The sequence below is a fragment of the Elgaria multicarinata genome, chromosome 8 (genome assembly GCF_023053635.1).
Source record: "Elgaria multicarinata webbii isolate HBS135686 ecotype San Diego chromosome 8, rElgMul1.1.pri, whole genome shotgun sequence".
Lineage (NCBI taxonomy): Eukaryota > Metazoa > Chordata > Lepidosauria > Squamata > Anguidae > Elgaria > Elgaria multicarinata.
The window spans coordinates 94195432-94212028 of record NC_086178.1 but is presented as its reverse complement, the minus strand read 5'-3'; the positions used below and the strand labels follow the sequence as shown (position 1 = coordinate 94212028).

Sequence of the window (16597 nt, the reverse complement as noted above, 5' to 3'; positions counted from 1 at the left end):
TACCATATGAATCCAAGTATACTACATGGCATGGGGAGAACAAAAATGGGACATTTACCATTCCATATGCCTGTTGCTGGATCCAGTTGAAGTAGTCATTACTTATGTCTATCAAATCCTGTATTTCATGTATGTAGAATTTATCATACTGTATGATTTGCCCAGCTCTTTCATTTACCTAAATTTAAAGAAAATGTTATTTGTCACTAGAACATTTTACATTTCACTTTATTCTATTAAGATTAAACATTTGTTCAGACACAATGAAATGTCACCTATGTTAGCCTGTTTTCTAGCGGGGGAGGGGGGGAGAGATCAATTTTCATATATACATGTCTTTTTCCAAAGCAAAACAAGACAGGACATTCTTCATAGTCACACAATGAACTGGTTCACTAATAACGCTAACCAATGGTTTATTTAACCTCATGTTTTGTTGCCCTACCCAAGGTTTGTCTGGCAAACAAGTGAAGAAACTCCAATTTAGTGACTCAGTCTCTGGGTTATTTCCCTCCTCCTTTACCTGCCCCCTCCCTGTAACCTTTTGTGGCATTGCAGTACTGCCATGTAGTGCGACTGAGGTTTTTTTGTTTATATGGTTCTGGGTTCATGCATAAAGCTCAACTAAAAACTTTTCTTTTTCCTAAAGCTTTTAAAACTTGATGTTGTGCAGACTTTATACTGTTAGTTTTACCCTACCCTGTGCCTGTTTGCATTCTCTTCCCCTCCTTATTGTTTTACTATGATTTTATTAGATTGTAAGCCTATGCGGCAGAGTCTTGCTATTTACTGTTTTACTCTGTACAGCACCATGTACATTGATGGTGCTATATAAATAAATAAATAAATAATAATAATAATAATAATAATAATAATAATAATCCAGTTTCAACCACCTAAAATTCACAACCTGACAACCTACTGCCCCAGTCCACACAATGACCACAGTTTAAATAAACCATGGTGACTTGTTTAATTTGCAGCATATGCCACACACTATTTGCCTAATTTACCTGTCTGGGCACTGTTTGTCATGTCATCACAATCTGTGCGGCATGGCTTATATGAGGAGGAAACAACTCAAAAGCTGACCATGGGCTATTTGAGGGTTGTTTCCCCTTAAACAAGCCACCCTCAAATAAGCCATGCAGCTCGGGTTCTGACTATATGACAAGCTGCACCCAGGTGGGTAATCAGGCAAATGGTGCCCAGCACACACCAGTTTTAAAATGGCACTGTGGTGTGTTTAGGCCGCAGTGATCATGTGAACTTAACCCACAGTGAAGCTGTGATGCAGGCAAGGCACATGTGGCCGCCATTCTGAATATGCAATCCCCATTCAAGGTTATCATGTCATACAAACCTGGCAAGCATGGATTATACAAGGGCTAAACAAACCTCACTTAACCCATGGTCTGTTTTAGTGCTATGCAAGAATTGTTTAAAAACGGCATAGGTAATTGTTTATAATACAATAGCAGCAAGAGAGATTGTCTTTTAAATTATTTATTTACAAAAAGCCGTATTATATATCTTGTAGAAATTAACAACTTATTGTTAAAAAAATAATCATGCATTTTACTCCAAGGTGCACTCCAAACCCCAATTTGGTACTAAAAGTACTTCCTACTACCTGGCAGCCTGTGAGCATGGCTGCTATTTGAAAGACTGGGTTCTATTTGGATCGCATTAGGTGTATAACTATTTAGATATCAGCACTCAGAGGTTAAAACACTGAACTTGGTTCCAGAAAGTATGCTTAGAATCATAGCCTGAGTGACCCTCTCCTAGTTTAACTCTGCCCTTGAAGTGTTCTGTAGCAAAATATTGTTGAAGCCAGCCAGAACTTTACAAAATTCCTGCACTGAGCAGGGGGTTGGACTTGATGGCCTTATAGGCCCCTTCCAACTCTACTATTCTATGATTCTATGAAAATGATTTTTGACTCAATTTGAGGAACTAACACAACCATTCAATTAGTGATTTGGTTGAGCAAACGCCCCATTTGATTCTGATGTTACATGTTAATGCAGTTCCTGCGGGGGGCCTCCAACGGCCCCCACAAAGTTCTCCACTGTGGGCCCCTTCAAAAAAAAAAGTAGTAGAAACTTTAGAAAACATTAGAGTAGTCTTCTCTCTCTCTCTCTCTCTCCTCTAGTCTTTCTCTTTCTCTCCCCTCTACCCTTTTGCTGTAGCTACTTCCTCCTCACCAGCCTCAAACTATGCTATTCCCCACCTCTTTAGCGCAGTTTCTCCCCTCCATAGCTTCCATCCTTGCTCTTTTTCTATCCCTTTGCCTTGCCAATTCCTGTTCCCCCACAGCCTCTAGCTTTGCTATTTCTCTTCCCAATGCTTTACTTTGCTGTTTTCCCCCACTCCCAGTCTCTAGTCTTGCTCTTTCTTTCCCCTCTACCCCTTGCCTTTGCTATTTCCCCCTCTAACTTCATTATTTCTCTCCTCCCCAGCACCACTTTTGACTACCAAGGCCCCCACAGCAGCCATTTTATGACTAGTCACATCCTCCATGGGAGCCATTTTGTGGTGGTGCCCACAGCAGTTTCTCAAATTCCCAAATGTGCCCATAAGTCCAAAAGGTTGGGGTCTCCTGAAGTATGGACTTTCATTTATCCTAATCAGAACACAATTAAATGCTTCTTCCTATTACAAGCACATGGATGCCAAATTCCAATGGTTCACACACCAAGAAGGCACTGCAGAAGAAACTTATCTTTCGATCTTTAAATGAATATCAAGTCGATGTCAATTACATTAATGACAAAATTTATATCACAACTTAGAAACAGAAATCAGAAAAGCCTAGACGTACCCTATGCAAAATTTCCAAAACTTTGAGCGAACTGTGGAGACAGCTACTAAAGATTCTTTGCTCTGAGGCAGGGATACCCATCTTGTACAATTTCAGGAGGTGGACCACAACGTCTTTGTAAAGTTCCACTATTTTGAGGAATAATGGAGGTTCCAATACAGACCACCAGTTTTCTATAAATAAAAGAGGAAAACAAATCTAGCAGTTACAGTAACAGACAAAAATGTTGTGGAAGTGAGCTTGTACAGAACATTATCTATACCTTCAGTTAATCAATTGTTACCCACTAAATAAGACAGAACATTATTCCACACCACATTCATTTAGATTCAATAGGTAAGGAGGAAGTCCTTTGGCTGAGAAATAAACAAAAATGAGCAAGTTCTGCTTTACTTAAGATCTACAGTCACAATTCCAAATACATAACTTTGTCTCTAGCTCAAGTTATGACGTGGCATGCTGTTATAAGGGAAGTGCAATGTTTATTACATTTTAGGGAGAAATCTCAAACAGCAACAAGAAACTCGGCTCCTTGGAATACATTTTATTAATCATGAATTCAAAAAGAGAAGCTAATAAATATAAATATTAGCTTCATTAGAGATGAAATTAGGAATCTATGTCATTTTTAGAGCTTGGCAGAATCTCTCATACAAATATGCAGGGATATTCGTGCAAAGATACTTCCCTTTAAAAGAGCAATGAACACAAGATGAAAACTGATTGCAAAGTTTGAGAGTTCATATATGCCTGCTCTTAGCACTACAAGCTGCTGTACCTTGCAGTGTGGTGTAGTGGCTAAGTTGTTGGACTGGAAGTCGGGAGACCCGGGTTCTAGTCCCCACTTGTCCATGCACAGGGTGACTTTGGGCCAGTCACAGACTCACAGCCCAACCTACCTCACAGGGTGGTTGTTGTGAGGATAAAATGGAGAGGAGGAGGAGGAGGATGTACACCACCTTGGGTTCATTGGAGGGGGAAAAGGTGGGATATAAATGCAATAATAAATAAAATAATCTTTGCAGCAGATTAATTCATACAAATTTACAACTGAAGTTAAACAAAACAAACCTTACCAAGTACTTTCAGTGGAGCTTTTTCTAGATTCACAATAGCGGTTGCAAATGGAATAGCTAGTGTCATGTAATTGTTTGCATCACTCATTAGTGGGCACTCTGGCAGGGTTAGAAAAAGTCTTAGGGCTTCAACATCAGGCAAGGAACTAGTCAGTTTAGGAATAAGGTTCTTCTCCAAACTAGCTGCCACCTGGGAATGTTGTGCAAGACAGATTCTAGTTTTAAATTAAAAGCACTTTTTCTAAAAGAATAAAACAGTAAATTTTAGGGGGAAAGGCACATATTACAGCTTTCAATTAAAACAAACACAAACATAAACTTTACTTATTAAAAAAAAACACCAAAGCTCCTCAATAAGCATGATCATAGTAAATGTTTTTTTTTAAATAACTACTTTATACTCATGTTTGTTGGCGGTGGGGCGTGCATATCAATGTTGGAATTATCCAGTTATACAGACTTTTTGGACTAATATTTTGAATCTGGTTAATGAAGTGACCAGTTCCTCAGAACCACAAAACCCTAAAGTAATATTATCATTTACCTTAAACATTTGGTTAATAATATTGACCATGAAGTCATTGTAAGTTTGCTCAAGGCATCTAAAATGTGTATAGTGCAAACTGCAAGGAAGCTGTTGCTCCATTGTTATCTGTAGGGTATAGCAGCATATGGAATGTGGCAAGTTTAACAAAATTAAATTATAGAAAATCAAACAATGAACAATAGAGAAGTACGTTTATTGAAAGATGGTCTTTGTAATGTTTTGGAATTGTAATTATCAGGACAATAATTGATAATATATATTTCCTTTACTGTACGGCATTTCATGTCTTTTTGTGTGTCTGTGTGTATGTCCTTGACTTGGTTGTATTGATATAATCTGGTTTTTGTATAATCATTTTGAATAATAAACACAAATATTTTTAAGTCCTGAATGCTTTTGGATCAGTAGTTGTTTTTTTTTAATAGCTACTTTACAAAAATGATGAAGGTTAATGTCATCATGGCTATACATTTCTGTTCTGGAGTGGAACACATATCAATAAAAGATTTGTTGGCTGTGTTTGGATGTAATACTAAGCTATAGTCTGTTTTAACCATGGCTTGTTGAAGAAGTCAAGATCCTGCTCAAAGACAAAGAAACCGTAGTTTGTTTTGCCTAATGTTGCCTTGTTATCAACTCCTCCACCTCCTCATGAGAACACCTGACTGCTATCGCAAAAAATCTTTGTAGCAGCTGAGGACTAACAAGGTGTCACTAGTTTTCTTGCCATTGGCTAGCTGCAGAAATGGTGACGGTTAACAGGAACACTTTCCTCTCAAAGATCTACAGCAGCTCTCAGCAAGTCCGAGAGCAATATACAGTCCTAAAGCTTCTATTTGTCAACACTTTCCTTCCAAACTTAACAAGCAAAAGTCCTTCCTGCTGTAGCCACAAGTCCCCCCCATCCCACCCCCACACCAGTATTAAAAATTTACAGTGAGCAATCAGAAGAGTAAGTTTTAGCAATAATGTAGGATAGGAACAGGGATGGTGCATTGCTACAGAAACAAAGTTTAGCAGTGGGTGGCAGTGGAGGTGATTGGGGAATGGTGTTCAGCCTTATATCAAGTATGTAATTGTATCACTGAAACTGTTGCTATAGCCTGCTAAGAGCAAACATATGCCTTTGACATTTATCCCTCGTTAGATATGGGTAAAAATATCCATGGTCCCTTACATTTCTTGTTCTTTGCAAGGCTGCTACAGAGCTAGGCAAGAAATGGAGCACTTATGAGCAAGGATGTGGGCAGGTGGTATAGAAAAAGAATCCCTTAAGTGACATGTGCAGTTTCAGTTTCTAGCCATTCTTCTCTCACATCTCTGTAGCCAGATGAGCAGTGGGGTGGAGTGACACAAGAAACTAAGGCCCTTTCTACACCTAAGGGTTATCCCAGGAAAATGGAGGGATCGTCCCTGTCTGCTCCCAGAATCCCCTGTGCGTCATTTGGATGCACAGGAATGATCCAAGGACAATCCTAGGGGAAAAGGCAGGTGTAGAAATGGCCTAGGATTAAGCCAGGATTCTAAGTTCTGATGTAACTACAAGTCATAGTTAACACAAGCAGTGATTCACAAGCCAACTTCAAACCAATGTTTATACATGGTTGGCCACAAAGCATAGCTAGTTGTCCAAGCTGAGTTTGGGCACCCAAATAATCTATAGTTCAAATAAACAATTCATAGTTTAGGTATTATATCTGAACCCAGCTACTGAAATTCTAAATAGTAAAACTACATTTTTAATCACAAAGATTTGGCTTAACATGTCGTATGAACCATTCCTAACCATGGTGGCTACATAACCAAGGTTTAAACACATTCACTAACCATTTGCTACAAAAGGGTTAGTAGCCTAAGCAAGGCTTAGCGTGTTGTCTGAACAGGCCCAAAGTTTAGCTCAAAAAGTTAAACCACCATGGCTTAGATGTTGTCTGAACAGGGTCTTTGTAAAACTATTCTAGAACTGCCACTTTGACTGATACTTTTAAAAAAGTAAGTCTCAAATACAAAATTATTGTTTTAAAACTAATTCACAGTAAAAACTACCACTGATTGATTAATACAACATTTAGGCTGGAGAAGGCAGAAGACAGAACAGAATTTACCGTTAGCAAATAAAACAATAGCAAGTAAAATTGAAAGACTAAAAACAAATCTCTGCTATGGCTGGCATTGTGCTAATCACTTAACTTTCAGCCCGTGTGTTCTTCACTTGTAAAATATTAAAATATTAACTGGTTGCCCTTGATCAGGTTTTTGTGCAGCATTAATGGTCACTTTCAGAGTTTTGTGTTAAAATCCCTCATCTATAGGAGTTTTGATATAGAATTTTGTAAAAGGTTTATGAAATGCAGCAAATAATTGACTCTACTGTCGCCGCCCACTCACCCCACCACTATTTTGTCCATGGCTCTGATAAGTGAACCTTTGGGTTATGGCAAAAAGAAAGCAGATCTCACAAGGCCAAGATCGGTCCACATGTGATTATGGCCTTAGCTAGACCTAAGGATTATCCCAAGCAAATGGAGGGGGTCGTCCCTGCCTGTGTGTCATTTGGATGCACAGGGATGATCCCGGGACAATCCCGGGATATAGGCCTGGTCTAGCCATGGTCTTAGGTAGTAATGGAACTGAGGCTAGATTCGAGAAGAATTTTCAGAACAAACCTGTTGACATATATAAGGAGGCTCCGGCTGTATAAGTTTGTGAAACAGAAGTCGAGCAGCATTCATATCAACCCCTGAGAACCTCGCGCTAGTTCTGTAGTGATCATCATTGCTATGGAAACAAAAAAAAAGGCAATTCTACTTTTTATTGCTGATCCTCTATACTGTTAACTGAACATGGAATTGTTAAATCATTTCCAAACTTTTCATTCAATTATGTAGCCTGTTTAAAATATGATATTAATCACTGACCTGATAGCCAAAAAGCTTCCATTTAGACAGCCAGCTGAAGAAAATGTTCCATCTATTTCACTATTAAAAGCAAATATATATAAAAAAAACCATTATCCAAAAATAACTTAATACAATGCTTTAAAAGCTTTTAATCATTGCTGGTGACATTCTGTTCCTTGGTTAACGATAGCTATTCCGTTCCTTGGTTAATGACAGGAGGAAGGCCTTTTCTGCTGTGACACCCCAGCTGTTGAATGAACTCCCGAGAGAGGTTCACCTGACACCTATGCTAAACTATTTCCGGCTCCAGGTGAAGACCTTTTTATTTTCCCAGTGTTTAAACATTTTACCATCATAGTCTTTTAGCTTGTTGTTTTAAATCTATTTTAAATCTCTGCATTGCTGCTCAGTTTTATTCTGGTTGTACTTTTATATTGTGATTTTATATTGTGGTTTAAATTTTATACTTAAGTTGCATTTTATGGTTTTAATTTTTGTGAACCGCCCATAAATAAATAAATAAATAAAATGGGAAATGCAAGCCGACGTTTATAGAAAGATATAATTCGCAAGACATACTTCAACTCGTTATTAGAGTCAGGTGCCTATCAGTTCTGTTAAAATATGCTATGCTTGATTGACACTGAAACCAAGAGTTCCAGAAGACACTACACAAGCAATGTTTAGAGGACTCATTTTCACTTCTTACAGTTTTATAATGTTTTTCAAATTTCTAAATTTGAAGTCCTGTAAAGGGCAATCCAACCAAAGTCAAGTAACACATAAGAACAGCCATGCTGGATTAGACCAAGGGTCCATCCAGTCCAGCACTCTGTTCACACAGTGGCCAACCAGCTGTCAACCCACAAGCAGGACACGGTGCGACAGCACCCTCACATTTATGTTGCCCAGCAAGTGATGTATATAGGCTTACTGCCTCTGATACTGGAACACACTCAAAAAAAGCATCCAAAGCTGGAAGAAAATACCTTAAAATACATTTCTTGCTATTCTCGAAAAGACTAACAAAAGAGAAATTTCTACAAAGCCCAATCATATTTCATAGTTAATTTAACTGACTCCATCATGTATACTCTGAAGACATTGATCAAGTTACACATAGGTCCAGTTTGCAAATAACATTTAGCACTACGTGTAGGATCTGGAATCAACCCAAGCAAGATTGGGACCCTCGCAAGCACAAAGCTCATGCTACCTCTTTTGTCCTTCCTGCATCTGAAAATCTCATAAATCAGCAGTGAGAGACAGGTGTGCAACATGCACTCCTCTGTCTTCTCCTGCAGTCCCCATCGTAGCATTAGCAAAACTTCCATGCCACGCTGTAGAAAAAAATTAATTGGCAGCAAAAAAATCATATTTTGCCAAGACCATGCCATCAAATCTCAGCAGTGCAGTGGAAACACAGCCCACAAAAGGGAGGGGGTGTTTCTCAGTTAGAAAGTGGCCCACAGGCCCCAGTTGTCCACCCCTGCACAAAACCATATTTTAGGACAGCTTTCCCCTACCTGGTGCCCTCCCAATGCGTTAGAGTACAGGCCCAGCATTCCTAACCATTGGCCATGCTGTCTAGAGCTGATGGAAATTGGAGTCTAAAACATCTGGAGAGTACCAGGCTGGGGAAGTCTGGTCTAGCATGATGTGTGAACCAGTCCATACTGTCCAGCAGGAAGAATCCTACGCAGGCAAACAATTCTGCCCATTTTTCACGTGGGGAAAAGAAAATAGAACAAATTCGCATTTAGCAAAATGTAAGATATACAATGCATCCAAGAGCCCATAGCTTTTTGTAACTAACTACTTTTTCTAGCAGCCCAGAAGATGATACTCATACACTTCCTGCTCCACAGAAGCAAAGCAAGAGATCCCTTTTACAGCTTCTGCCTAATGAGACACATTTACAGGAAAGGATCAATGGGTGGCAGTGTTGTATCAATCCTTCCCTCAAACCCGTGATAATGCTGCCATGGCTGGGCTCAAGTAGCAGCCTAGTACTACTTTGAAAAAAGCCATTTCCCCTCCCTTTGTTGGCAGCAGCTTTGTAAAAATATGTTTCTGCTATGGTAGAATATACTAGAACTTTCACTGGTGGTCCTCCAGAATTAAATTCCTAGATGTCATTGACAATCTAGGCACCATATCTGCAGACCCTGGTCTTTATGAACATGAAGTAGACATTCTCCATATAGACAGGGAAATGGAAAGGATTTTTTTTTGAAACTGCAATAATGAGCTTATGCTGCAAAGAACCAGTCCGCATGTACTCAAGGGTCTCTACTACCTGTTCTGAAGCCTTTCAGAAAATACTTTTCAGCCAGAAAAATAACACCAGCCTATATTTGCTACTTTTATTTAATTTCAAATCAAATTTTATCCATATCCAAAGTTAACTTTAGCTAACTTTGTTGATCTATCCATCAACAGCATTCTGCATGTAAATTGATTTTACAGCTTTTTGAAAGAATCTCACCTGTCCATAACCCACAAAGGTTATGCACAGTAGCAGTGGCATGATTCTAAGTTTTTATTTCCATGGCTGGGAACGTGGACTGCATAGCTTCTAGCTTTAGAATATATAAGGAGGTACTTCAACTAAGCTCACTGGGTCCATGAAGAAAGAACAATTCATTCAAATCTAGGAGCCACACGAATGATTCACTAAACTTCACAACTGCATTGTCCTTAGAATATGCCAAAAAGCAAATATTAGAACAACAACAACTCTTACTTTGCTATTTCCACAGGGAGCCTCCCTGATCCTGAAGATGAGCAGTTCAGCAATCTCTGAATAAAGCCCTCATTCACAGTCCAGATTTGCTTTGAAACATTTGGGTATCTGAAGTCATCTGGTGGTACCAAATCCTACATTTAAGTGGCAAAATACAGAAGTAAATATCGCTTTTTATTAACTAGGACTAATTTACACACTTACAATTTTGTATTTTGTTCAATTTTATTCTCTAAGCCATTTTGAGTTGTTGCCATCTTTTGCTTATCAACTTGTTACATATAACCACTAACCACACAACTTGGATGATTTTTAGATTATCTGACAAAGTTTAGATGAAATCCTTTTTAAAAAAGCTTATATTGAATTATTTTAAAGTAAGAGCTCCAGGCTAATCAGAGGTCAGAATATGCCCAAGATTCATCCATTAAATTCAGCTGGAACTGTATATATATTCACATTAGCTACACACAAATCTTCGTTGCTAGATTAGGGCATTTCAGAAGAAAGCATCCTCTGTCAATTATATTCTGGAATTAAAATCTGAACGGAGCATTTTATAACTGTTGTTTTAAAAATAGGCCACAATTCTGTAGGGAACCAGGAAATATTCTATGTAATAAATTGGCAATACTCTCAAAGCCATTCAGATCTAGTGTGTGATTTAAAAGGCATTTTATCTGTATGGTTTCATATTTCTAGTTTATAGCTTTTCCTAATCTAAAGTAAAAATTACCTCAGATCACAGAACTATAAATATTTATGCCTGCACATCTATCCCAACAGCCTGCTTAATTAGTAGGGGAAAGATTAAAATTGTTTGGAATTAGAAACCCCGTTGCTTCTGGAATCTCTGGATATTTCAAGTAAATGTATCATGTTTTACTATCTAATGTAATAGAAATGTATGGTTTATCAAATTGAAAACATTAAATTGTTCCAGATGCCAAATGTGAGCTTTGCTCTGTCAGCTGACAAAGCAACTCACTCCCCCATACACACACACACACACACACACACACACACACAGAACCTGTCTAAAATGATAGGAAGTTATGATGACTGAAAACCAGTTTAAGGCTGTTTCCATGAAGCCTGGTAGGCATGGGAAGAGTGGGCATCTCACAGCCCTATTTTTGCCCTCTTAAAAGGCACAATAACTGCACAGCACTTGGTAAAACACACTCTATGTTTCGAAGTCAGTCAATGCCACTCCCCCAACCCGCCATCAAAATTTAGAGACAAAAACCAAGACATTATTTCTGGAGACACACTGTCTGCCTTTCTTAAGCCGAATCACAGTTGAAGCCTCGTGCAGAGTCCAGCTTCAATTCTGTTAACTTTAGAGGAAAGCCCACTTCACCTTGGGAGCACCAGAAATGGTCCAAAGGGGCCTAATCCACAAATAATCAACTGTGTGCAGAGTTGACTATCTGCACAACCGTTGATTATTCTGTTGTGTAGCAGGATCCGTTGACTATTTCACATGCCTACTGAGTCACGAGGCAAGAGTAGCAGAAACCCCTGCCCAGCGGGGTTCTGTACGCATGTGTCCCTGGGAGTGCATGGGGAGCCGCCGATTGTGCCATCCCTGGGAGAAGGGGTGCAATCTGCGGCTCCCCACACGCTTCCTGGGACATGCACAAATGGAGATTGGGGCGGAGGGTTGTAAGGATCTCTCCTGTGGCTGCAACATCAAACCACAGAACACATCCTGGGGAGGAGGGGTGTATGGATCTGTCTTGCTGCTGGAACATCAGGGCCTGGCGTGTATAACCGAGATGTGGTGGATGAGCAGGGAGGAGTCAGTCTCTCCCAGCTATGCCCACCAGGGTACTTGGTTCAGCATCAGGGTAGACCTGAGGGCCAGGTAGGGGGGGTTGCTGTGGTCTATAGGATTCCATCTCCCTCTGCAGGCTCCCTGTCCATGTGACCACTGGTCTGGAGTGTTTGCACCTTGTGTTGGGTCAGCGGGACAGATTAAGGATTCTGTTGATGTACCGCCCACCCTGCTGCTCAACAGACTCCCTAGGTGAGCTGACGGAGGTGGTCTCAGCTGCGAGATCCTCCAGACTGTTGGTTCTGGGGGATGTCAACATTCATGCCAAGGGCGCCTTATCTGGGGCGGTTCAGGATTTCATGGTCTCCATGACAACCATGGGACTGTCCCAACATGTCATCGGCCCAATGCATGTAGCAGGGCATACTCTTGACCTGATTTTCGCAACTGGACATGGAGATGGTGATCTGGAAGTGGGGGACCTTACATCAGTCCCTTTGTCATGGTCAGATCACTGCTTGCTGAGGTTTAGACTTACATCAGCTTTTCTCCTCCGCGAGGGTTAACACTCAGCCATGTGTTAATAGTCAACTCCAAGGAAGACTATTACCATGTCATGTGGGGGGTACACCCTAAATAGTAATCCATGGGGCTATTAACACATGGTTGACTATTGTGTCATCCAAACGTGGCCTAAGTCACTTCTTTCTATCAAGTTCAGCTCTAAGCACCATTCTGGGTGAACACAGAAGACAGCTTATGGATTTTAAAAATGAGATGACGTACCCGTGGAATAACATAATGTGAAAAGCTTTGGTCTCCACCAGAGAAAATCCTCTTCACACAATAATACTCTTCAACATCTATAATTGAAATTAGATGTTAACATCAAAAGGGTAACTTCAATGAAATATCACATTAGAATTATTCCTTTATTTAGGTATGAATAACATTAATTTAAGAAATATCATTTTTGCAAGAACAACATTAGCTAACTCTGCTAAGAACAGGGTCTGCAATCCAGTGCTTAACAACACAAATAGCAGCCTACGATTTGGTGTTCACAGTTATCATCTTACACTTTCATTGACCACACCTAGTGCCCTCAGCAAAATTACAATTCCTTTGTATAAAAAATGTCTCAAAGACAGTGCAGTGATTTATTATTTCTAGAGTAAGGACAAAGATTTAGGGCTTTACCTAACAGGGCTTCCATGCATGGCCAGCCCAGCCAGTCCTGTCCATAAGCAGCTCCTACCACTTGCACTGGCAATGTAGCACTTCTGGGGGAAGCCCTGAAACAAGCAGAAAAGCTCATTTCTGGAAAGGGCAGGTCATGTCTCTGCTCATTTTGAGACTTGCTCCTAGAAGCCCTACATCACCGCTGTGAATGGTAGGAGCCGCTTATGGACTGGGACAGGATGGCCATACACGGACCAGGACTGGCAGTGCTGGCTGCATGTAGAAGAACTGTACTGGAACCCAATCCATAACCCAACATCCCTTAATTCTATCTGCCATTACATTCCAAACAAATACAGATCTGTATAAATGCAATTACCTGCGTTTAGTGGGATTTGGCCATTATAAGGAAGCCAATTTCCTTTCACTGGGAAGGGGCTTTTCCTGTTACTGGTTGATCCCATGCCTAACTGCCCATTACCTCCAAGACCAAAAGAATAAATTCTTCCAGTTGAAGGAACAAATGCAGATGTGTGCTGCCTAGGACAAAGAGAAAATAGAAATTAAAAAAGTAAGACACTGAGCTATTCAAACTAAAAATATAAATGGTATGGTTCATTTGTCATTTAAATGTATATGGACCTAGTGTTTCCTTGTCTCCAAGACATTGGCCCCGTTTGTGTATTATCATGGGTTAATTAACCCACAATTTGTTACCATTTTGAATATGCAACATGCGATCAGAAGTTCAGGGAATTCTCATGGTGAAAAGCTTAATGGTTACACACTTCAAAAATACTTAAAGCTGAATGATGGTCAGAAAGCTTTAGCCTGCAAGATAACATACAGTCAAAATGCTACTCACTACAGTAACAACCTGGTTTCCCAGTTGCCATCTCAACAGTTCCAAAAATAGGTTCCAAACCCAACCAAGGGAGGGGAAAGATTCCTGATATGATCCTTCAGACAATTACAATGAGGAATTCTTGAAAGGCTTAACGAACCATCCCAAGGGAGCTAGTCCAAACGCAGCCACACGTTGGTAACTCAGGGAACATGGCCAAAACCTAAACAAGATCACGGGGTGGGTAAAAATCTCAGGCGCAAGAACTTTCGTGCTTTTGCTTTAGCACCGGGAACTCCCTGCCGCCTGAGTCTACAGAGAAAAACTCCAACAATAAAAAATCAACCCCAGAAAAGTCCAACGGTCAATCCCAGCCTGCCGCTACACTGAGCTGACCACAAACACACAATCCACAGCAAATGCGAGTTCAAGTCTATGAAAAGCCTCATAGTACTTTTCATGGCACAGTCCTTAGAAATCCAAAGTCCGAATAGAAGAGAGTCCACATGCAGAGTGCTTTCAAAGTCCCAAATGATGATGGATCCAAACAGGGAGGAATTTGGGGCCATGAGTTGAAAGATGATCCTAGCAAAGGTTCCTTGCTTATAAAGGGAGGCACAGGCCTGTTCAAAACCACTTGACAGACAGGGCTCTGGCCTGTAAATCATGCCCTTGTCCAAACAGGGCTGCACTGCTTAGCCCACCAAGACGCCACTACAATCTGAGTGACTCCTTCAACAAGGGCCCCCCACCTTTCCCAAGAAACTCTAAACGGCTCAAGGCCAAGGGAGGGAGGGTGTGTGAACGCTTCCCCTGGAAATCCTGGCAGAGATGAGCTTGCACAGACAATCCAAACTAGTTCTAATTAAATCTAACTACAACTTGCTAAAACCTATACCTGACATAAGTCTGGGTTGTTTAACCTACAATTAACCCTGAGCATCTGGGTTCACATCACAGAGCAACCTCCAACCAGGCTGATCAGAGACTGCATATTCAAAATGGGGGTGGCAGCAAACAACCTGGGCAAATTGTGTGTTAATTAAGGCATGATTTGCTGCCCTTGTCTGCACACCAGATCAATGTAGTAGCTATGTGGTGGCAATTGTCTGGAAAGGAGGAGAAACATGGCAAGGAGTAGAACTTCTATCATCCAGTCAGCTGGATCTATGCAGCATCAATGGATGTTTAGAAGAAGAAATCTTCTAAAATGACTGGGTGCCATTTCTCTCCTCTTGTCTTTCCTAGATGTACAGTATAGGATGAAACAACTTTGGAGAAAGACTGACGAGTTGCAGTATTCTATTACGACAGAGTATCAACTGGGAATAATATGTCCTCTAAAAAGAGTGGAATTTACAGTCCAATGGGAGAGAGGACTATTGAGCCTGTGGAATTGCCTTAATACCAATGCAATTAAGTAATCCATTGGCCCTATGATTTATTGTGTCATATAAATTATAGCAGGCTTTTCTCGAATAATTCCAGCACCCAACAAGGTTTTTTGATAATGAGAGTTAACTGCTATTACTACGTTATGCTTGCTACAGAAATGCTTCAAGAGGCGCATTGGACCTCAGAGACCAGCTTTATATTATACCATTATTTTAATTTATCATAAGCAAAAATAGCAACTGAGCCTAGGAAAAAGTTCTTCAGGGCTGTAACTTAGATACACTAGATTGCACTTTCCCATCATTATCAAGCCTGCATTGTGGCTTGTATGTCAAGTATGAATCTACATTTGTTGTAGTCTTATGGTGTTCATTAGATGTCATGCTTTAATTCAACATTCAAACACAAGGGGGTGGATACAGAGTAAGGAGGAGGAGGAGGAGAGGGCACAAATGAAACGCTACAGAGTGCATGCTCTATGGAGAACATTCCCTATAGCCTCTAACCCCTCTAGCCATGCTCACTAATCATAACCCGAATCACAGTAAAAATATTGAGGAAGGAATTAAACAGATAATTTAAAACAAACCTTAAGCAACAACTTTGAAATTGATAATATCAAAATGAGTACTTCATTAAGGCCACTACAGAAAAATGTGGTAATTTTTATTTGTTTCGCCTGTCAAAGAACAGGATTACAAACCCCAATTTTCCTCCTCTGTCTCTCATGAATGTTTTTCAAGTACAATATATTATTTAAGTAAAATGTTATTTAACGTTATTTAAGTCCTCAAAACAATTAGTACCTGAGGTTGGGACAGTGCTATTCCACTTCAAAGAAATATGACACTTTGCAAACTATGAGATTTAATTTACTGTTCAATATAACAATGTCCACTTAAAAGCCATGCTTAAATTCCACTATAATGGAATTTCTTTTGTTATTATTGTTGTAATTTAACATACACAGGCCTATATCCAGAAACCCAAATATACTCACAGCTTTGAAACCACTAATTACCTGTTTGGGGAAGGAGACTTAATCATCATTACCACTTCCCCCACCCCAGGTTGAATACAGCACAAGCTGATAATAGCAAATACTAGCCCCTAAGCCTGGAACCAGCTTCATGGGGGGGAAACCATATAGCATATCTCTTTCCACTCTAGCAAAGTAACTGCAGTAAGAAGACAGGTTTTATGTGAAGACTGACCACAATGGATTGGGGAAGCAAGTTATGTTCTCCAAAAACTATTCCACTACAGCTACAAGGTAAAGTTAGATCTTATACTTTTCAAG

The 16597-nt window shown here is 40.0% G+C and overlaps 2 protein-coding genes across 5 annotated transcripts in view; one reads left to right on the top strand and one right to left on the bottom strand.

Annotated features, from left to right (window-relative positions):
* The window catches only part of LOC134403036 (cytochrome c oxidase subunit 5B, mitochondrial-like), a 176181-nt gene that overhangs the window by 23976 nt on the left and 135608 nt on the right, over positions 1 to 16597 (top strand). The gene's annotated exons all lie outside the window — the stretch shown is intronic.
* HERC4 (HECT and RLD domain containing E3 ubiquitin protein ligase 4) overlaps positions 1 to 16597 on the bottom strand; it is a 50787-nt gene that overhangs the window by 18194 nt on the left and 15996 nt on the right. For all 4 annotated transcript variants that reach the window (XM_063133052.1, XM_063133053.1, XM_063133051.1 and 1 more), the window contains 8 exons: positions 13438 to 13598; positions 12663 to 12739; positions 10097 to 10230; positions 7369 to 7428; positions 7117 to 7228; positions 3904 to 4093; positions 2828 to 3000; positions 59 to 178 (listed from right to left, as the gene is read on the bottom strand). In XM_063133052.1, coding sequence (XP_062989122.1) covers positions 59 to 178; positions 2828 to 3000; positions 3904 to 4093; positions 7117 to 7228; positions 7369 to 7428; positions 10097 to 10230; positions 12663 to 12739; positions 13438 to 13598 — 1027 coding nt within the window. The remainder of the gene's footprint in view (positions 1 to 58; positions 179 to 2827; positions 3001 to 3903; positions 4094 to 7116; positions 7229 to 7368; positions 7429 to 10096; positions 10231 to 12662; positions 12740 to 13437; positions 13599 to 16597) is intronic.